Consider the following 23,154-nt stretch of genomic DNA (forward strand, 5'->3'; position numbering starts at 1 on the left):
TCTTCCATAAACTGGAGTCATCCAAAACTTAGCTCCCAATATCTGGACGTATTACAAGTCTTATTCATCTATCACCCCATGCTTGCTGACCAACAGTAACTCCCATTCTGACAATTTCAATTTTAAAATTTGCATCTTTTGCTTTCCAATCCCTCCGTGGTACCATTTCTATAATTTCCTTGCAGCCCCTCAAAACATATGAGATCACTGCACTTCTCCAATTTCGGCCTCTTGTGCACCTCAATTTCAATCATTACATCACTGGTAGGAAATGTTTTAGATTGCCTTGGTCCCAAGCTTTGGAATTTCCATTCTGCCTCTGTTTTAGCATTCTCCTTAAAATCTATTTCTTTGATTAGACAAAGGGTGATGAGGGATGATTGACATCACTTGACATCTGTGGCTAGGCGTCAAAAATGCTTCCATTGAGATCACTTGTTCAATGCCTTGAAACATCTTGCCACATTAGGTGCTTTATAATTGTAAGCTAGTGAAGTGATTTTCAATTAAAAAGTGTTACATTTTCATACCTTTGGCTAATCTCTTCCAAGACAATGCTTCAGGTTCTCATCAGCTAAAGTGCACATGTTGTAGGCCTGGTTATGTGGAAATGTCTGTTCTCAATGCTTCTCTTATTGACGAACTTAGAAATTCTCAAACATAAGAGGAAGTCATGCTCAGAATAGACCATTTCAACACAGTCAAACCTGTCACATCCTAAGCTGGCAAAAATCAGTAGCTGATGTAGTGTGCGCGCGCATGCGGGCACCTAATGTTTCCCCGCAGCCCCAAGAACATCCTTGTAAATCTCCTCTATATTCTCTCCAATATAATCACATCTTTTCTGTAATGAGGAGACCGGAACTGCACACAATACTCAAGTTGTAGCCTAAATAATGTTTTATATAGCTCCTGCATGACCCGCTGTTCTGATATTATGCGCCTCAGCTAAAACAAGAAAAGATTACATATACTTCCTTCACCACCTTAATGACCTGGCATGCTACCTTTGGGGATCTGTGGACATTCACTCCAACCTCTACACCTCTCCAGTATGCTTCCATTTATTGTGTAACCCTTCGCCTTGTTTGAACTTCTCAAGTGCGTCACCTCACTTTTCCAGGTTGAATTCAATTTGCCATTTTTCTGTGTATCTGACAAATCTATTTATAGCAATAGTTTGAAAACTACGATCAATCAATAAAACTGAGACATTAATTGCCAGTCTTGTTTTCAAAATAGAAAAATGCGCACAACATGGTTTAAATGCAAACAAGTCTTTATTTAATGCAAGACACAAATATTATACTGCTTTCAGAAGATAATTTTTAATCTTTAAAGAAGTTAACTATGAAGCCACTGCAGATAGCAAACCAATTAACTTAAGGGATTTCTCTTGATCATGTTCACAGGACAGGGTAATTTGGTCGCTTGCCCTGTCTTGTCAGCCTGGATCGGAAATGTCTCAACTTGTTGAGACTCTGAATTGGATTTGATTTGATTGAATTGGAAAAGTACAAAAAAAAATTTGCAACATCATGGTTTGAACGAATATATATCTCGAATAAGGGAAATCTTCCCATTTAGTAAAACACATTTCAAATGAATATGGGTCTGTTGGAACTAATATTCCAGTAAATCACAGAACCAACGCAAAGCTCCTGCTCTCCAGAATGCACATAACAGTACCTCCTTACTTTGCAATGAAGTTACTTTTTAAAATGTATAAATTTGTGAATAATTTCACTTTGATTCACACTTACCTTACAATAAGATTTAAGGCTTCATGTTCAATGACCATTGACTGTTGATCTCGAGTTAATATTGTTTCCATTGCTGTAAGTACATTTTGAACCTAATACGAAAACAAAGCTCATGAGCAGTTTGGTCAACTTGTCAACACTTAATGCGCGGAGACAAAAAAAAATCCAGAAAAGTACAGAAAAAGTTAAAATTAGTGTCATTTTAAAGAGTCATCACTGAATAAATAGTGCAAACTGAAGTTTGAGGTTGCATTCATGCTATAAATGTAGACACTGAAACAATTTTGTTAACAACTGACCAATAATTAAAGCAGCTAACAACCAGCTCTAATACACTACCAATAAGCTCACAAGCCATTAATTTAATAGAAATATTTCAGGATAATGGATGAATCACAGTACAGAAGGAAGTCATTTGCCGCATCGAGCCTGCACCGACAATTCCACCCAAGCCCCATCCGCGCAACCACATGCATTCACCCTGCTGTTCCCCCTGACACTAAGGGGCAATTTAACATGGGCAATCCACCTAACCTGCACATCTTTGGAGTGTGGGCGGAAACTGGAGCACTCGGAGGAAATCCATGCAGACACTGAGAGCACATGTAAACTCCACACACAGTGACCTGAGGCCAGAACTGAACCCGGGTCCTTGGAGCTGTGAGGCAACAGTGCTAACCACTGTGCCACCCTAACGTCATTATAATATTTTCCTCAGTGAAAAGCTCAGCATCACTTTCCTATGGCATACAACCAACCATGGAACCCAGTCCCTCCTTAATCTTTCTCTATATAATTATGAATATTCAAAATGAGATAATGGGAAGTGACTGAGCAAGTTACAAGAGCAGTATTTAAGGCAGACTGCAGAGGTCCATACCCGACATTGCCAATTAACGTTACAGTTGAGATTGATCTAATTTTTGGTGGCACAAAGTATGTTCATGTATTAGAACTTGCATTTATATTGTATTGTATTGCATGCTGGGAATGCCCTAAATCAAAGGATTACATTGAAATGTTTTAATAAGCACGGTAGCCAGTTTGCACACAAGTTACAAACAGCAACCAAGATAAAATTCCAGTTTGTTTCTACTGGTGTTTGTGGAGAAAAACATTGACCAGAATCGTAATGGGGCTTTGGTTTACCACTTCATCCAAAAAGACAGGACCTTCTGACAGTGCAACAGTTTCTCAAGTGCTGCACTGAATTGTCAACTTAATGTGCTCACTGCACATTAAGATGACATCACTTGGCAAGAGTTTTCAGGAGATGAGATGGGTCCTTGGACTGGAGATCATTCTTGATGGGGAATCCAATTCCATGCATCCTGGGCTGATCCTTGGGTTTACCTCTCTAAATGTAGGTGCAACCATCGTCATTGTCACTCAGCTGCCCTTCGCCTGCTCTTCAGATCTCTTGGAGGTTGTTGCCCATCAATGTTTTTGGGCAACAAAGGCAGCTCTCCATTCCGGTCAATTGTTTTGCTCTTTATCCATGAGGATTTGTACATTCCAGGTTCTGAAATTAAATTTAACTTTGATTTTCTTACTACAGGTAGATGAGCCTACTGGATGCGATTTTCCAGCCAGGTTGGTGATGGAACAAACTATTTTTAGGGCATCTTTTCTAACCCTTTCCCCAAGCAGGGGGAGCACAGCGGATCCTGAAGGGGGCTGCTCAGTCACAGAGAAAACTGCCAAAATGATCTTCTGTTCCTCTTCCAAGAGCGAGGCAGCTGAATCAAACTCCAGTGCCAATGTGCCAGTCCAAAGCTGGGGACTTCCCGAACCCACAATCCTGTCTCCATCGACCCTCGCAGCAGGGCTTATCTATGTGGGGAGTGTGCTGGTTTCCCACAGGTGCCAGTTGCGGGACATCTTTTAACGTGGGTATGCTGTTGCACATCAGCAGACAGTAGTTATGAACACACAGCAATATCTGCAGCAAAACTCACCTCCTTCTCAACCACCTCTGCACAAAAGCTCTGCTTCGATATAACCCAAAGTGCTCTGGTACATGTGTTCTTATCAGATGATTTGACTGCAATATCACAGAGTGTCGTAATCAACTGTCTAACTTCAAGTTCTGCAGGGGAAATGCAAGAAAAATCATTTGGAGGTTAACGCCAAAAGCAAATTATAGTATTACGTACTGCCATAGTACAAGATCATTTACACCAGGGAACTGAAAATTTCACAGCAGGATTTGAAGATAGTTAATCACTTTGACATCAGGTTACAACAACTTATATTTACATAGTGCCTTTAACACAATAAAACATCAAGGCAATTCACATAGGAACATAAGAAATAAGGAGAGTAAGCCATTCAGCCTATTGGAGCCTGGTCTGCCATTCAACGAAACCATGGCCGACACCAAAGGTTTGGAGGATGGAATTTGAGTGACCAGGTAGGAATAGTCAAGTCTACAAGCAATGAAAGCATGAATGCGAGTTGTAGCAGCAGCAGAGGAGCTGAGGCAAGGGCAAATTCAGATGACATTATTGAAATTTTGGGATATAGAATCTTCAGATGAGACAGAGGAGGGGGTAAAAGAGGAGGAGACATTGCCTTATCAGTTAAGGAATCAGTTACTGTAGCAAGGAGAGATTATACCGTGTAGAGAGAGCCATTATCAATATTGGTTAAAACAAGACCGGGGTGGGTGGCTTTGGGCGTACAATTGTTTAATGCAATTAGGATCGAGGGAGCAAGAGGCGAGTCTCAATGACAAGATATGGTCAGAAGGGGCATATGGGGAGATTATGAGAAATTAGGAAAATACAAAATTAGAGGTTTGAGCAGGGTGAATATTAAGAGGAAAAGTTGGCCAGATTGGCTCGCGGAAAGGAAGGAGGAGGATGAGGCAGCTCATCAGAAGTTTTCTATATACATAAGAGAATATTATCTGCACATTTGGTACGTAATATATTGCTAAAGTTTTACAATGACTTAAATAAAACGCATGAACTTGATTTCTATTGAACTGTACCTGATAATCCAGCGATAATGTTACTGTGAAAAACACAGAATCCCAAGGCCTGTAGTGCTGCATTACAAAGTTCAGAATCTGAGCTTGAAAGATGAGTCTTGATTGAAAGAAAAGGGCATTTAGTAAAAATTGAGGAACATTTCATGACAAACCAGAAAGCTTTTAACTGCAAGGTATATGTAATTGGTGAAAAGGCTAAAAATTACTCTTAGACACATGCAGAACTGTAGATTACATTGATATCATCCATAAAAATCTCCTGCAAGATTGGGGGAAAATGTAATGAGAAAGAGAGATGGGGAATAACAAAAAAGCAGCTATTCCATATTCAGGGCTACACAGCACTTTGATAAAGGCAGAGAGATTCAGATTCATAGAGGACAAGTACATTGGGCACTGCCCCTCAAAATTCTCCAATTCCATTTTTGAATAAAACTGTAGCAATTCTTACGTTTAACACTGCATCAAATTGCTAACAAATGTTAATTAGGTCAGCTGACAGAAAAAAAGGGGTGAGAAAAGAAGATGGGAAGAAACTCAAGACATTTCAAAAATGTTATTTATAAAAAGCTGCATCACCCCTTCAAGAACATCCCACTATTCAGAAGTTTCAAAAGTTTTATATGTTACCCCAGAAGAGTTTTACAACGAATTTAAGAAAAGAATATTTATCAAACTGAACCGAGAGAACAAATGCAATGTGCAAATAGTGAACAGGCCAGGCATTATAGTAATAAAACAAGTATCATAGTACATCCAATTTGAATCTCATGATCCTTCCAAAGACATTATTCAAAAGTTAGGATCCCAATGCAAAAAAATGTGATTAACTGCAGTATATCGCAAATTTGAAAATATACCACCCTGAAATATTTTTAAAATTCAACTGATTCAGGAAGAGTATTTTCAATGATCAGCATACAAGACAACAGAAATATCACGTAACAAAAACAGAAACTGCTGGGTAAACTCAGCACAGTTAAAATCATCTGGACTCAAAACATTAACTGTTTTTCTCTCTCCACAGATATTGGCAGACCTGAGTTTATCTAGTATTTTCTGTTTTTATTTCAGCATCCACAGAATTTTGCTTTTATTGAAATATCTCAAATGCTTGGTTGTATTGTTGTATATACGTTACAAACTATTTGTTAAGATCCATTCAAAATTGTAACACTTAACAAGGCACGTGGGAATATAAAGTATTGGAAAATCAATTGCATGCCATCAAGGCAATCTCAAAGATCCAAACCTACAGCTCTCAATACTCTGTTCTTTAAAATCATAATAAGTTCTGGAGAGAAAAAACTATGCGCACTCATTTTCTTTTTTTTAGTTAAAAAGTTACAACTTCATATTGCTGTCCTCACCTAATGACAGACCCCAGTAACAGCAGTTGGAAACCCACCTTTTTTTTCAACCTTGAGCCCTATATAAATAAAGCGCGCAAAATCTCTGTGGGTATTTTGCAAAGCTTTTCCAAACATAACTTTGAATTTTTACGTTGGCGAGAGGGAAACAACTTTTTCTGATGTCCCAATCAAGCTGCTTTTACACCTATCTACCAGAAAGCAATTAAATGTAGTTCAGTGGCTCTTTTCCCCACAAAGTTCCTTTCTATGATGAGACATCTGGTGCTTCTACTCGGGAAACTGAGATGAATGAAGAATTAACTGATTGGAAACAGATATACTGTAGTTATGCTCTCTATGGCACAAGCTACAAATCACAACCTTAACAAGAAAGCAAGAGGGGTGCCCGGCAAATAAAAATTTAATATACATTTGATCAAAACAATTTCAGCAATTCTACCATAAAAGACAATGAAAAACTATGGGTGGCACAGCAACCAGCACTGCTGCCTGCACAGGTTTGATCCCCAGCTTGGGTCACTGTCTGTGCGGAGTCTGCATGTTCTCCCCGTGTCTGCGTGGGTTTCCTCCGAGTGCTCCAGTTTCCTCCCACAGTCTGAAAGACTCGCTGGTTAGGTGCATTGGCCATGCTGAATTCTCCCTCAGTGTACCCAAACAGGTGCCAGAGTGTGGCAATTAGGGGATTTTCACAGTAACTTCATTGCAATGTTAATGTAAGTTAATGTAAGTGGTTGGTAAATTGATGGAAAAGGTCCTTAGAGATGGGATTTACGACCATTTAGAAAGATGCGGATTAATCTGGGATAGTCAGCACGGATTCGTGAAGGGCAAGTCGTGCCTCACAAATTTGATAGAATTTTTTGAGGAGGTGATGTCATATACATGGATTTTAGTAAGGCGTTTGATAAGGTCCCCCATGGTCGGCTTATGATGAAACTGAGGAGGTGTGGGATAGAGGGAAAGTTGGCCGATTGGATAGGTAACTGGCTGTCTGATCGAAGACAGAGGGTGGTGGTGGATGGAAAATTTTCGGATTGGAGGCAGGTTGCTAGCGGAGTGCCGCAGGGATCAGTGCTTGGTCCTCTGCTCTTTGTGATTTTTATTAATGACTTAGAGGAGGAGGCTGAAGGGTGGATCAGTAAATTTGCTGATGACACCAAGATTGGTGGAGTAGTGGATGAGGTGGAGGGCTTTTGTAGGCTGCAAAGAGACATAGATAGGATGCAAAGCTGGGCTGAAAAATGGCAAATGGAGTTTAACCCTGATAAATGTGAGGTGATTCATTTTGGTAGGACTAATTTAAATGTGGATTACAGGGTCAAAGGTAGGGTTCTGAAGACTGTGGAGGAACAGAGAGATCTTGGGGTTCATATCCACAGATCTCTAAAGGTTGCCACTCAAGTGGATAGAGCTGTGAAGAAGGCCTACAGTGTGTTAGCTTTTATTAACAGGGGGTTGGAGTTTAAGAGCCGTGGGGTTATGCTGCAACTGTACAGGACCTTGGTGAGACCACATTTGGAATATTGTGTGCAGTTCTGGTCACCTCACTATAAGAAGGATGTGGAAGCGCTGGAAAGAGTGCAGAGGAGATTTACCAGGATGCTGCCTGGTTTGGAGGGGAGGTCTTATGAGGAAAGGTTGAGGGAGCTAGGGCTGTTCTCTCTGGAGCGGAGGAGGCTGAGGGGAGACTTAATAGAGGTTTATAAAATGATGAAGGGGATAGATAGAGTGAACGTTCAAAGACTATTTCCTCGGGTGGATGGAGCTATTACAAGGGGGCATAACTATAGGGTTCGTGGTGGGAGATACAGGAAGGATATCAGAGGTAGGTTCTTTACGCAGAGAGTGGTTGAGGTGTGGAATGGACTGCCTGCAGTGATAGTGGAGTCAGACACTTTAGGAACATTTAAGCGGTTATTGGATAGGCACATGGAGCACACCAGGATGATAGGGAGTGGGATAGCTTGATCTTGGTTTCAGATAAAGCTCGGCACAACATCCTGGGCCGAAGGGCCTGTTCTGTGCTGTACTGTTCTATGTTAGCCTACTTGTGACACTAATAACTTTAACATTGCTTTGATCATAGTATTTCACCTCAATCAGCAAAAATAAACTTACCTTAAATACTTCACAGAGGCGAGTAAACTGTTTGCCAACTGCAGCAGCAAATTCTTTGCCATCTTCTCCACTCAGACGGCTAAAACACAGGATAAATTCAACCAGTTTACTAAATCAATAAACAATGACTGGAATGGCTTAGACTTTGAAATGAAAATGTTTAGATATTTCAGTCAGACCAGCAACCATGTACTATTTGCATATCCAGCACCATCTTTGTGGTTTAAATGAGACTCCCAGCAAGGATCACTCTTTTGCTAGTTTTACATTGCAGTCGCGAAGCCACCAGCCCCCCAAACTCATTTGCTTTACAAGTGTTGAGACGGCAGTATGTTAGCACTTCTGGCGGATGTAAACTCTGGACTGCAATGTTCCACTGTCAAAAAAAAGAGGCATCTTTCAGGGAGTATAGTTTCCTTTGGAGGACACCTTAAACACGTCTTCCAACGTAACGCACTTGTCACTGCAGAAACAATTTTAGTGAACTACATCCATTGTCGTCATTGACTAGGCATGCATATATCATTTTTATTTTACTCATGCATGAAACATGGGCGTCGCTGGCTGGCCAGCATTTATTGTCCATCCCTAGTTGCCCTTGGAGGGCAGTTGAAAGTCAACCACATTGCTATTGCACTGGAGTCACATGTAGACCTGACCAGGTACGGATGACAGATTTCCTTCTCTAAAGGATATTAGTGAACCAGATGGGTTTTTCTGGCAATGGTTTCACGGTCATCAGCAGATTCTTAATTCCAGATATTATTTATTGAATTCAAATCCCACCATCTGCGGGATTCGAACCAAGGTTCCCAGAATACAGCTGAGTTTCTGGATTGACAGTCTAGCGATAATACCACTAGGCCATCCCCATAATAACATTCAGCTATTTCATTAATGACACAATTAATGCAAGATTCTTAACTTCTGTTAACTGCCATCAAGTCCTTTAAACTTTGGAAACAAACTGATGACAACACAGCATACTAACTACACAGAGGCATTGTACAACACCTTTTGACACAATGATGTAGACATGAGGGAGGGAGTGGCCCCAGGAAAACTCAATACCGACTCTGGACTCTATGAGGTTTCATGGCATTGGTTCAAACATGGCCAAGGAAACCTGCTGATTACCACATACTGGCCCCCTCAACTGATGAATTAGCACTCCTCCATGTTGAACACCATTTGAAGGAAGCAGACGGTGGCAAAGGTGCAGAATATACTCCTGGTGGTGGACATTGAAGTTTCCCACCCAGAGTGGCTCGGTAACACCCCACAGACTGAATTGGCCAAGTCTTAAAGGATATTAGCTGCTAGTTTGGGTCTGCAGCAGATGGCGAGGGAACTAATAAGAGGGAGAAACAGACTTGACCTCATTCTCACCAGCCTGCCTACTGCAGACGAATCTGTCCGTGGCAGAAGTGACCACCACACAGTCTTTGTGGAGACAAAGTTCCTTCTTCACCTTGAGGATACCCTCCACCGTGTTGTGTGGCACTACCACCATGCTAAATGGAATAGACTTTGAACGGATCTAGCAACTCAAGATTGAGCATCCGTGAGAGGCTGTGGGCCATCAGAAGCAGCAGAATTGTACTCAACCTCGATCTGTAATCTCATGACCTGGCATGTTCCCCCACTCTGCCATTACAACTGAGCCAGGGGATCAACTCTGGTTCAATGAAGTGTGCAGAAGAGCATTTCAGGAGCAACACCAGGCAAAATCAAAAATGAGGTGTCAACCTGGTGAAGCTACAACAAAGGACTACTTGAATGCCAATTAGCATAAGCAGTAAGCAATAGAAGAGCTCAGTGATTCCACAACAAACAGATCACATTTTAGGATTGAGGTGAGGAGAATTTCTCCACCCAGAACACTGAATCTGTGGAATTCACTACCACGGAAAGTAGTCGAGGCCAGGGGGGAGGTGGTGGGCAGAAGTGCGAAGTGGATGATCCAACTCAGCCTCCTCTGGAGGTCTCCAATATCAGCAATCAATTCAGGCCACATGATACCAAGAAACAGCTGAAGGCACTGGATTCTGCAGAGACTATGGGCACCATTAATATTCCAGTAACAGTACTGAAGGCTTCTGCTCCAGAACTTGCCGCATCCCTAGCCAAGCTGTTCTAGATAGCTACACATTGGTAACAACCTGGCAACGTGGTAAACTGCCCAGCTATGTCCGGTCCGCAAAAAGCAGAACAAATCCAACCCAGCTAATTACCACCCCATCAATCCATTCCCAATCAGTTAAAGTGATGAAAGAGGTCATTCACAGTGCAATCAAGTGGCACTTGCTTAGCAATAAACTGCTCATTGACGTTTAGTTTGGGTTCCACCACGGTCACTCATTACAGCCTTGGTTCAAACATGGACAAAAGAGCCGAACTCCAAAGGTGAGGGGAGAGTTACTGCCTTTGACATCAAGGCAACATTTGACCGAGTGCTGCATCAAAGAGCCTTAGCAAAACTGGAGTCGATGAGAATCAGCGGGAAAACTCTACATTGGATGCAGTCATACCTAGCACAAAGGATGATGGTTGTCTTTGCTGGAGGTCTAACATCTCAGTTCCGGGACATCATTGCAGGAGTTCCTCAGGGTTGTGTCATGGGCCCAACCATTTTCAGCTGCTTCATCGATGTCCATCTCCCATCATAAGGCCAAAAGTGGGGATGTTTGCTAGTGATTGCACAATGTTCAGCATCATTCGCGACTGCACAGATACTGAAGCAGTCCATGTCCAAATGCAGCACAACCTGGATAATACCCAAGCTTGCGTTGACAAATGACAAGTAACATTTGCACCACACAGATGACAATGAACATGAGAATATAACAATCACCTCTTGGCATTCATTGACAATACTATCACTAAATCCCTCACTATCAACATCCTGGGGGTTACTATTGACCAGAAACCCAACCGGACTAGACATAAATACTGTGGCTACAAGAGCAGGTCAGAGGCTAGGAATCCTGTGGCGAGCAACTCATCTGCTGACTCCCCAAAGCTTGTGCCTTGTAGATGATAGACAAGTCAGGAGTGTGATGGAACACTCTCCTTTTTCCTGGATGATTGTAGCTCCAACAACCCTCAAGAAGCTTGACACCATCCTGGACAAAGCAGCCTGCTTGATTGGCACCTCACCTGCAGTCACTCCCTCCATCACAAACATATAATGGCAGCAGTGTGTACCATCTACAAGATGCGCTGCAGGAACTCAACAAGGCTCTTAGACAGCATCTTTAAAACCCACCACCCACAAGGACGGCAGTGGCAGGCATTCCATCACCCTCCAAGCCCAACACCACCCTGACATGGAAATATATCAACGTTTCTTCGTGCTGAGTCAAAATCTTGAAACTCCCTCCCTAAAAGTACTGTGGGTGTACCTACACCATATGGACTGCAGGTCAAGAAGCAGCTCACTAATACCTTCCCAGGGGCAATTAATGCTGGCCTAGCCAGCAATGCCCATATCCCATGAATGAATTGACACATCAGAAGGCCAACCAAGTCACACTGGTGAAATGCTTTATATGCCAACCTGGAAATGGTAAGATAGGCATCCACTTGCTCTGTGGACGAAATCGATGAGTCTTCCAAGGTTTCCAACAGCGGCAGCAAACCAGTAACTGCTGGGTGAGCAGCAGCCATCATTCTTCTGCTGGCAATTCTGTAGGGGTAGAGGTAAAAAAAAGGGTGTTTATCTAGCTTCCCATTTCAAATATTTGTAGCATTTTGATTTTGCTTCTGTTTTGATTCCCAATCTAACAAAGTTATAAACCGAAACGATTTCAAGAAGTCTTGATAAATTTATGCTTATAATTTAAATTCCTACACTACAATTATATACCACTAACAAATCAATGTAAGTACATTTTAAAGTTAAAACACATGTTTTTGTTATGAACCGTAAGAACAGAATTTTGTGGCCAGGAAATAGACATTCAATCATGAAGACCGAGTGTGAGGAAGTTGAAGAACTAAAAGTCACCACATTGGCCAAGTACTTCTTAACTTTGCCTACTGTTAATTGGCCAAATCTGAGTTTGTATATTTAAGATTCTCCTCTCATTTTAAATATTAGGATCCTAGATTTAGCAGTTAGCAGAAACCCCAAGATATACGTAAACACACAATTCCACAAAGGTGGGAATATTGGTAGCAACAAAAAGACTAACGTTTTGGTTTTTGGTAACTTATCTAAGTAGTACAAGAGCAAAGAAGTTTGCAATAGATGTGCACAAAACAATGATGAAACTACTAACTACTACTCGAATACTGTTTTTTTTCAATTGTAGAAAGGCCAGAGAAGCTTAGATTCAGATACCCAGGCTGTTAAAATATGGTGATGAGATACTTCAGACCATTTCAACTGTCACAAAGACCACCAAGATAAAGTTATTAGTTGTCTATTTTGGGCCTTTATTCTCAGTAATTTGGAAAAATGATATGTGATGTCATTCACACATACAAAATTCTTAGCGGACTCGACAGGGTAGAAACAGGAAGGATCTTTCCCATGGTTGTGGGGAGAGGGTATAGAATCACGGGTCAGAGTCTCAGAATAAGGAGCAGGCCATTTATATCTCAGGTAAGGAGGAATTTCTTCATTCGGAGAGTGGTGAATGTTTGGAAATCTCTGTCCCAGAGAACTGAGGCAGCTCAGCTGTTGAATATATTCAAGGCTGAGATTCATAGATTTCTACATATTAAAATCAAGGGAAATGGGGATAGTGCAGGAAAACGGTTTTAAGTAGATCAGCCATGGTCTCACTGAATGGTGTAGTGAGCTCAATGACCTACTCCAGCTCTTATTTCTTATGTACGTAAAATTACAAAGAGCTTGAAGTAAACAGGAAAAGACAATTTCCTTTGATTTAGGAAAAGTCATTGACAATGGTCACTCTGATGGAGGGAGTTGCGGGGGAACAGTAAAAGTTATTTCCAGCAAATGGTTCGGAGAGAATAATTGAGCAAAAACCACTGCACTTTCTTAAAGAAAAAGAACAAGTTTAAGTTTCCAACAGTCTTACAGCCTTCTGACATAAAAAAGTTTTTAAAATTACCACCTCATGTGGAATAACTATTGGTCCATTTAAAGGACAAGCTTGTAACAAAACAAAAACTCAAGATACTACATTCTGTCCGCTTTCCTGCATGCCTCTGAAACCCAGCCAATAAGTAAAGCTTTCTGGAAGAAAATGCTAATAAGTATGCTAAAAATTTCATTTTCAGACAATAACAGGTGAAGTGGTTTTGAAAAGAGCAAAAAGAACTCGAAAGAGTGAGATACAGAAAATAAGTTATTATTTCAGCCATTTGATCAAAGTTGAACAATTAGAGATCTTTCCTAGAGGGGACAAAGTGGAGGGGTCCACTTGGGTGTAGTTGCAGATGTCATCGAGTGGTTGCAGACGTCAGATGCTGTCATGGCATGTCATGTTCTTTGCTGGAGTAGACTCAAGCAGCAGACAAATCGGTAAAGAGGAAGATAAATGACGAGAGGAGCGAGAGGGACTTGGACTGTTCCACTGAAGAACCAGCACGATTAGGACAAACAGGTTCCTACTCTGCTGTGAATTCTCAATTAATTTGATAGTCTGACTGTCCTTACAGTCCTTAGGAGCTTTCAAATTTAATGAGGTATCTGGGTGGGCCTTTTCCTTAAACCACGACAGCCCCTGTGATGCTGTTCCTCAACAACGATGGAACATACATCCGAGTCTGGATAGTTTGAGACTTGGAGGGGAGCTTCAAGGCAGTGATATTCCCATAATATTGTCCTCAGTTGCCATGGTTGCAGGTAAGAATCAGAGGCATTATAGCTTAGAAGAAAATAACCTCGGTAATCTGCTTCAGACCATCCTCTATATCAGTGAATCGGAGATGGGCATTTATTGCAATGGTAAGGGTGCTGATCAAAGTAATTGTTTGGTGCAGGACGTTAGAGTACAGAGCATTGTTGCAGTTTGCATCAGCCCGTGTAAGTGGCAAATATTCCATTACACTCCTGAATATAGCTCTGCAGATGGTGGAGGCAGTCATCACGCTGACATGTTCCTTCCAGTCGACTGTGTACAAATAAGGCCACCAAACACAAAGAGATCCGCAATAAAAAATGTGGCACTCTGTAATTTACATAAATACAAGCAGCAGTAAACCTATGGAGTCCTTCAAACCTGCTCCACATTCAACAAGACCATGACTGATCTTCTGCATTCACTTCACTTTCCCACATCAATGTAAACTTAGGTAAAATTGGGCCCAATAATCCACCTTGAATATACTCAAGAGTATGCACAGCTCTTGGAGATAGGCAATCCTGAAGCTGCATCAAGTGAAGAAATTTCTTATCAGTCCCAAATAGCCAACTTTATCCAGAGACTCTTCCCTCTAGTGCACAAACCAGGGGAAACTGCTTCTCAACAGCTATCCTATCAGCTTCTCAAACTTTATATCCTGCAATGAGATCACCTCGCATTTTTCTAAATTCTACAAACTAAATTTCTATGCCTTCATCAATCTCACAGAACAACCCTCACTTCCCAGGAATCAATCTAGTGAACCTTCACTGCACCTCAAGGAAAGTTGTCCATCCTCTCTAGATAAGGGTCAAGAACTGTATTTTCTCCACTGATCTTTCAAAAACTCCTTGATTTGAGCCATCTAAACTGCACGTATAATTAAGTCAAAAGCAGACAAGATTAATCCAGTTAAGAACAGATAATGAAAACATACGAAGAATTTAAATGAAACTCCTATCTTCACTATTGTTTTAGAACATAATATGTATTTTAGTTTAATACAATTTACTCAAGTAATCTCAGTGATTGCTCAAGATGTTACACTTGTGTGTGGTGGTGGGGGGAGAGAGAGAGAGAGAGAGAAAGAGAGAAAATCTCAGCAGGTCTGACAGCAACTGTGCAGAGAGAACAGAGTTAATACTTCCGAGTCTGGACGACACTTCGTCAGGAGCTCTCTTTCTAGAATGCCTCATGGATAACTCACATAAGAGAGTTAGTTAACTGCACAGAAATGAACTACGGAGTGTTAGTAAATTGTTTCTCTGATGCCTCTCTCAGACCTGTCATGTTTACCCTGACTGGAATGTCAACATTCCATACAAGACAGCGCCATTACTTGCATACATGCACTGAGTTCACTACACAGCAGCAAAACTCTTGTTGCCTTTGACTTAACTTGAAACAATTCCTGTTGCCCCATCATCTCTGTGCTCAGTGACCTACAATGGCAACCATGCCATCAACATTTTGATTTTAAAATTCTCACCCTGGTTTTCAAATCCCTTCATGTCCTTGCCCCTCCCTATAACTCCAATTCAGTCAGACTGTCACTCAATTGGAGGACGATGTCTACTCAGGGTCGCAAATTTCTGCCATGGATATTCATATGACTGAACAGCCGATTCTCAATTCAGAGGCCTTTGGGCACAATGTCCCACAACGTAGTAGGATCCAGGGTGCAGGATTTGCTTCCTGTTCTCTCCTTCTCTGCCATTGCTCTGTCTGATCATTAAGGCATTCGGACTCGAAGCTTAACATAGTCTGAGGGAAAAGTTGTTGTCATTATGAGCAGTCAGTAGAAACACCTCAGTCATTAATGTCAATGCTGCCACACTTCAAGGAGAGAGTGTCAGAGTGACTGCTAAGTGTTTTCTTTGTCCTCCCCTGGAATGCTGGCCATTTGATTGTTGAGAAAACAGGACCTGGTGGGGAGATGCGTTTCAACCAATCCACTACTCTGGATTTGGGAGGAGTTTTGCCTGAATGCTTCTGGAGCTGGCTTCAAGAAGGACACAAGTGTTTATTTGGAGGTCCTGCAATTAAACCCGGAAGATGCTGATGGAACTTTTCTAGCACTATGCATCACTGATATACAGTCCAGGTCTCACAGCACTCCAGGAATGTGGTGATAACAACTGCTCTACACACTAGGACCTTTGTTGACTTGCGAAGGATTGTTAAATTCTTGAACCATAGAATCCCTACAATGCAAAAAGGGGGCCATTCAACCCATCAAATCTGCATCAACCCTCCGAAAGAGCACTTTACTTGGGCCCAACCTCTGCCCCCATGCATACCATAGTTTGTAGAAGGCTGAGCTGGTGCAGTGCTGGATGATCTTAGTAATGGTGGCCTTTGAGAAGTTGCTGACAAGGTCTGTGAAATGTTCAACCTATTTCAGAGTCTCTCCTTCAACATTAATGGGAGGTGGAATATTTGGCAGACCAGATCTGGGTTCACATAAGAGTTTTTGCTTTGGCAACATTCAAGGACTGGTCTTCAAACTCTCAATCCTCTGAGGTATCTGGACTCGAATGCTGGCCTCTTGCTCATTCCGTATGAAAACTGCATTGTTGACTGTGCCTTCAGTTGCTCTGGAGTTCCCTCCCACCTTGCTTTTCTCTTTTAAGACACTACTTAAAACCTACCTCTTTGACCAAGCTTTCAGTCATTGGATCTAATTTTTCCTTACTGTTGGTTTTATGATACTCACATGAAGCGTCTTGGGACATAACATTGCAATAAAGGTGCTATATAAATACAAATTGCTGTTAAATTGTCAACATTTAAGCAATGTTTGGCTAATCATTTGTTTGGCTAATCAAACTTCAATGTCATGCACTTCTGTCATTATACCCCTAAAATTGCAAAGTGAGATAGGAAATACTAGTACTGCACCCCAAAATCAAATAGCTCAAAACAGTCTCCAAGACCCAACCCAAGTTTGCAAATTCAAACCTACATTTCTCCCGCTCTGTACTTTTCATAGATTCATTTACGCCAAAGAGAGGCACATTAAAAGTCCAATGCACTGCTCTTCCTTATTTACCTCTCTAGGACTGCTGAGATTTTAATCACCACATTTAAAAAGAGGAATCCCAGCTATGTGCTCTATGCCGCAAATAGTAAGGCACAATTCGACCATTTGTGCAAACTAGAATCACTTAATAGCGACACTAAATATGGAATGTGGATTGGGTACAAAGGACCAAAATAACTCCAATGCAAAATGGAGCCACAATCCTCCAGAAAGTCTCTCACTGCTTTGTTCAAGTGTCAACTTCCCCCAGACACTGGATTCAGGCTGCAATGACAGCACACCATGATCAAAGTAAAATCACTTCACACCAACATTACAATTTAAATGAACTGCAGTGTGCAAAATGCATGATATTTAACTGGGTTATTGGACAAAGAGATATTTCAGGTCTTCAGTATTTCATTAGAGTAAATTGCATGAAGTAACTTCTATTGTCCATTTTAATTAAACTTACAACAAGCCTCCATACCGATCAATATTTCAGTTACTTCATTTTTAAAACCATGTCACTAAATCATGGCACTAATCTTTCGGACCTGTTCAAATGAAGCAAGTATCTTGCACCTGATTATCCAGACCTTTAATTTAGCACTGCATGAGTATCAATGGGAGAAGACTCATGCATGATATGTCTTTGCTAAAAGTAATACCTCAGTTTGTGAGAAAAAAAGTGCACAATAAGTTACATTTTGCCCCATTCCCATCTACCAGAAATTCATAGATTCCAAACAATTCATTTGGTAAATATATAATGATGCAAATCTATTGAATGACTAATCCAGCTCCCGCAGTTATGTTCTCCAAAAAAATTGGTGTCTTCTGTAACTGGCACTGCTTCTATTCCACATCTTTCTTCTCCTTCCGTGCAATTTTCTTGTCATACAACACTTTACGGCAAGTTCTTTCTTGTTTCCCCTTTCTTCTGGATACCTTCCAATCGCACAGTACAGCTCTCACGTTTCTTTGGCTGGTATAGTTCACACATGCAACAATGCGATGCCTCTGTCCTTGCAATATGGATTGGGGGAGATAACACAAATATGGAGAAAAGGGGGACAGAGCCCATGTGGATCAATGAGGACTCAGTGGAATTTTGTGAAGAACAAGATTTTGGCAGCTGAATGTTGATTAAATTAGAACTATGAATGCTTCTGGATGCTGGAAAAATCAAGTGTACATTAAAAAAAACACAAATAAAGATTTCAGTGGTCACACAGTAAAGAAAGAGTGCAGACAGTGATGTTTTGAAAATGGCAGTTAGTAATGTGGGCGATGGATTGAAAAGGATATTATCCTTACACCTGGACTGTTTCAAACTGAATGAACAGGTGAGAGATCTGTTGTTGGAAAGTGTGCAAGTTTTACACAATTATAAGAATGGAATAATAGCTTCCTATCATTCAATTGGAGGGATTTCTGACTCATCCATGGCTTGATGCTGGAGATAATTTGACAACACGTGATCGCAGTGAAGCCTAATGTAACACTCTACATCACATATGGAAGTTAACTTCATTGTTATGAATAATGCAGTGAAGAATAGCTTGCCAGAGAGCAAATAGAGGATATCAAGGACATGCCTGAGGATACCCCAAAGGCAACCAAGCAGGAGGAGGGTCTGCAAGGTCGCTGAAATAACTAGATCAGCAGGCCAAATGCAGTAAGCACCCCACTTAAATCTTACTTTTACTCCAAAACTGCAGTCTTGGTACAGAGGGCAGTCAAAGTAGAGTAGGAGAACTTGGCAGCCAGCACACAAGGTCAAAGCCAGAAGAACAGCATTTGAACAAATGGGATGAAAGTAATAGGAGTCAGGTAAACAAAGGACTAAAACTAAAAGCAGCACTGGTAGCAGCTGACAAAGAGTCATTAATGTGAAACATTAACTGTGTTTCCCTCTTCACAGATGCTGCCTGACCTGCTGAGTATATCTAGCATTTTCTGTTCTAATTTCAGGTACCCAACATTTGATGTATTTTGCTTTTGTACTCATGGTGGGTTGCCCAGTAATACCACATACCTCTGTTTTCACAACTGTTTGATTGTTCTGGCACCTCATCATTTTTTTCTATATTCGTTCATGGGATGTGGGCACTCCCTGTAGGCACTTAAAGAGTCAACCACATTGCTGTGGATCTAAAGTCACATAAAGGCCAGGTAAGGATGGCAGATTTCCTTCTCCAAAGGATATTCACAAACCATAAAGGTTTGTATGAGAATCAGCAATGGTATCATAGTCATCATTAGACTTGTAATTCCAGATTTTTTTTATTGAATTCAAATTTCACCATCTGCTATAGTGGGATTCAAACCTGGGTCCCCACAGCATTATACTGGGTCTTTTGATTACTAGTCCAGTGACAATACCACTACATCACTGTATCCCTTTGCCTTTCAATGTACAACAAAATTGTAAAGTGACATGAGCAGATGGTTACATCTGCCAAGTTAGCAATGAGACTTCTAGAAAATATAAACAAATAGGATGCTCATGAGAAATAACAAGAGTAGACTTTACAGCCCCTTGTCTCAGTTCCACTTTCCTACCTGTTCCCCATATCTCCAAATCCCCGAGATCAAAATCTAACTCAGCCTTAAGTATACTCAATGAAGTAGCAGCCAACGTTCCATGCAGTAGGCAATTTCAAAAATTCAGAACCGTCAAAAAACTCACCCCAGTCTTAAATAATGATGAACTTATCCTGAAGCTGCACCAGGTTCTAGGTTCCCCAGCCAGCAGAAACAACCTCCCAGTATTTACCCTATCAACCCCCTACAGAGTCTTGTAGGCTTCAATAAAATCTCATTCTTTTAAACTCTAAGAGAATAAATGGACCTATGATTCCTGGGATTGAAGGGTTGTCCAATCTAGTGAATCTTCGCTGTCCACTAGGCAAGTATATGCTTCCTTAGATATGGAGTATTGTGCAGTTTTAATCTCCAAATTTGGTTTCAAAGCCCTATACATTTTTATTAAGACTTTTCCATGTACTCCAGCTTTTGTTTACAAGACATCATCTGCCTGCCTACTTGTTTGCTGTACCTGCAAAGTAACTGTTCTTCGTATAAGTACACTCAAGTCCCTCTGAAAAATCAACAATTACAAGATGCACACCTTTGAAAAACATATTCTGCTTTTCTATTCTTACCACCATCTTGCACTTCCCTACAATATTCTTCATTCTGATTATCTACTCACTTTAACATGCCTATATCTGTTGGCAACATCTGTGCTCTCCTCAAAATAGACGAGAGCTTCAAGTTTCTAGGTGTCCAGATCACCAACAACCAGTCCTGATCCCTCTACGCTGACTCTATAGTTTACAAAGCCCACCAACGCCTCTACTTTCTTAGGAGGCTAAGGAAATTCAGCATTTCCGCTATGACTCTCACCAATTTTTACAGATGCACCATAGAAAGCATCCTTTCTGGATGCATCACAGCTTGGTATGGCTACTGCTCTGACCAAGACTGTAAGAGTTGTGAACTTAGCCCAGTCCATCACGCAAACCAGTCTTCCATCCACACTTCCAGCTGCCTCGGAAAAGCAGCCAACATAATCCGGACCCATGCACCCCAGACATATTCCTTCCCACCTTCTTCTGTCGGGAAAAAGTCTGAGATCACGTACCAGCCGATTCAAGAACAGCTTCTTCCCTACTGCCATCAGACTTTTGAATAGACCCATCATATATTAAGCTGATCTTTCTCTGCACCCTAGCTATGACTGTTACACTACATTCTGCACCTTCCAGAAACAATATTTTTCACTGTATCCCCATACATGACAATAATAAATCAAATATTCCCACCTCCCGTTATCACCAGAAAACTTGGGATACATTACTCCTGGTTTCATCTAAGCCATTAATATAAATTGTAAATAGCTGTGGTCCCAACACTGATCCTCACAGCACTCCACAAGCCATAGCCTGACAACTTGGGGGCGAAACAGTGGCACAGTGGTTAGCACTGCTACCACACAGCACCAGGGAGCTGGGTTTGATTCCCAGCTTGGGTCACTGTCTGCACATTCTCCCCGTGTCTGTGTGGGTTTCCGCTGGGTGCTCCAGTTTCCTCCCACAGTCCAAAAGACAAGCTGGTTGGGTGGATTCGCCATACTAAATTCTCCCTCAGTGTACTCGAACACGTGCCAAAATGTGCTGACGAGGGGATTTTCACAGCAACTTCACTGCAGTGTTAACATAAGCCTACTTTTGACACTAAAATAAACAAACTTGAAAATGCCCTATTTATCTTTCTCTCTGCTTCCTATCAGTTAATCAGTCTTCTACCCATTCACTCATTTACCATTGGCCAATTGCTGAAAAACCCCACAAACCAGTTAAGTAGATATTATAGCAAGTATGGTGAAGTACTGGTTTCTTTGCCATTTCATTTTCAAAGGAATTTATTTAACTACACCACCCCACCCCTTAATTTTCTTGCTGCCCTCACCCCATTTGTTGCTATTCCCAGAAACTTCCCAACCCATATCATCTATGATGTGGAGAGACTGGCGTCGGACTGGATGGGCATAGTAGGAAGTCTCACAATACCAGGTTAAAGTCCAACAGGTTTATTTGACATCACGAGCTTTCGGAGCACCGCTCCTTCATCTGATGAACTCCACTCACCTGATGAAGGAGCAGCGCTCCGAAAGTTCGTGATGCCAAATAAACTTGTTGGACTTTAACCTGGTGTTGTGAGATTTCTTACCATGTCATCTACAGCCTTCAAGTAAAGATGGGCCACTGGGCCTTGATATTTCCTATCACTCACTTGGAAGCAGATTTGAAAATAAATATTTCAAACACACAACTCGAAGCAAAGAAAACCTAGAGGGAAATGATTCAAAAATCTTCAATTATAACTTTAACTTCTGAGAAATTGGTCTGTGACTCGTTTGACTGCTGTCGTTGTTGAAATTTCTGACATTGGGGATACCGCACCATAATCTTCCAGGTAAGAGTTTCAAAAAGGACAACTGTCCAGAAAAATCCAAAACGAATAAATGAAATCAACAAAAAGTGCCAAGTTTCTCAGTGCAAACATATTGAGTTCCCACACCAACTTGGGGGGAGGGTGCAATTTCAAACATGTTTTCAAAACAAGAGATATTGCAACTTGGTAATGATTTAGAAAGCACCTATTTCTGACTCGGTAATGATTTAGAAAGCACCTATTTGTGATTTAGGGATATTAATAAGATTCCAATCTCTCGGGGAATAGGAGATACGGTAAATTTCGTCCATTGAAATGTTGACTCGACTCACAGGGTGGCAACTTTCTATAAACGCGCGGAGGGAACTCCCCCGCAGGCCCCGGGAGGCTGCGAGCTGGGTTCCTCCTCCAGTGAGACTCACTTGAGGAGGCCAGACAGAGATAGAGAGAGGGACCCCGGGGGGGCGGGGGGAGGGTGTCAGGGCCGCCATCCTGTCCCATGGCGAGAGAGGGAAGAGGGGGGGGTTGAGCTCACCCGACACACACGCACGCCGCTTACCTGACCTCGTCCTATCCGCACATCAGTCCGGCTCCACTGCGAACGGGGCAATCGGTCGAACTCTCTCCCCCTCCCAGCTGAAGGAATGTTCGGGAACAGGGACCTTCTGTATGGATATGTCTGCCTCACGGAGTGCGGATCCCGCTCCCTTATTCGCCCGCCCTCCGCTCCGACTGGCGCGAGCGAGCTCCCGCGAAGCTGCTTGGAGAGGAGGGGAGAAAATCCTCGCGCCAAAGGGGCCAGGCAGCCTGGGTAACGACCTTTCACCCCAGCAACCGGCTCCCTGCCCGACCAAACTCTTCAATGCTCAGACTAAATTTTTAAAATTTATTTATTTGCTGTCCCTTTATATCCCGAAAACGATGATCGAAGGAAGGCCGGGGGTTAACTTTTTTTAAAAAAAATCACACACTCAATATGAGAGTTGGGAAGCCCAACCCCCCCCCTCTCTCTCTGAAAGTTGACCGTTTGTCAGCGCGCATGCGCCGGGGCAGCCGGCGGGGCTCGAGCGCTCTGTTCTGGGAGTTTGTGTCCGGGAGC

General features: G+C 41.9%; 1 protein-coding gene across 1 annotated transcript in view; it reads right to left on the minus strand.

Moving 5' to 3' along the window:
- Positions 1-22,846, minus strand: part of rif1 (replication timing regulatory factor 1) — a 76,643-nt gene extending 53,797 nt beyond the window's left edge. Inside the window, exons 1-6 of the mRNA XM_078227933.1 lie at positions 22,615-22,846; positions 11,809-11,937; positions 8,250-8,328; positions 4,759-4,855; positions 3,722-3,852; positions 1,764-1,855 (exon numbers count right to left, since the gene is read on the minus strand). Coding sequence (XP_078084059.1) covers positions 1,764-1,855; positions 3,722-3,852; positions 4,759-4,855; positions 8,250-8,328; positions 11,809-11,921 — 512 coding nt within the window. The 5' untranslated portion in view covers positions 11,922-11,937; positions 22,615-22,846. The remainder of the gene's footprint in view (positions 1-1,763; positions 1,856-3,721; positions 3,853-4,758; positions 4,856-8,249; positions 8,329-11,808; positions 11,938-22,614) is intronic.
- Positions 22,847-23,154: the final 308 nt, after the last annotated feature.

Source organism: Mustelus asterias, chromosome 14 (assembly GCF_964213995.1).
Source record: "Mustelus asterias chromosome 14, sMusAst1.hap1.1, whole genome shotgun sequence".
Lineage (NCBI taxonomy): Eukaryota > Metazoa > Chordata > Chondrichthyes > Carcharhiniformes > Triakidae > Mustelus > Mustelus asterias.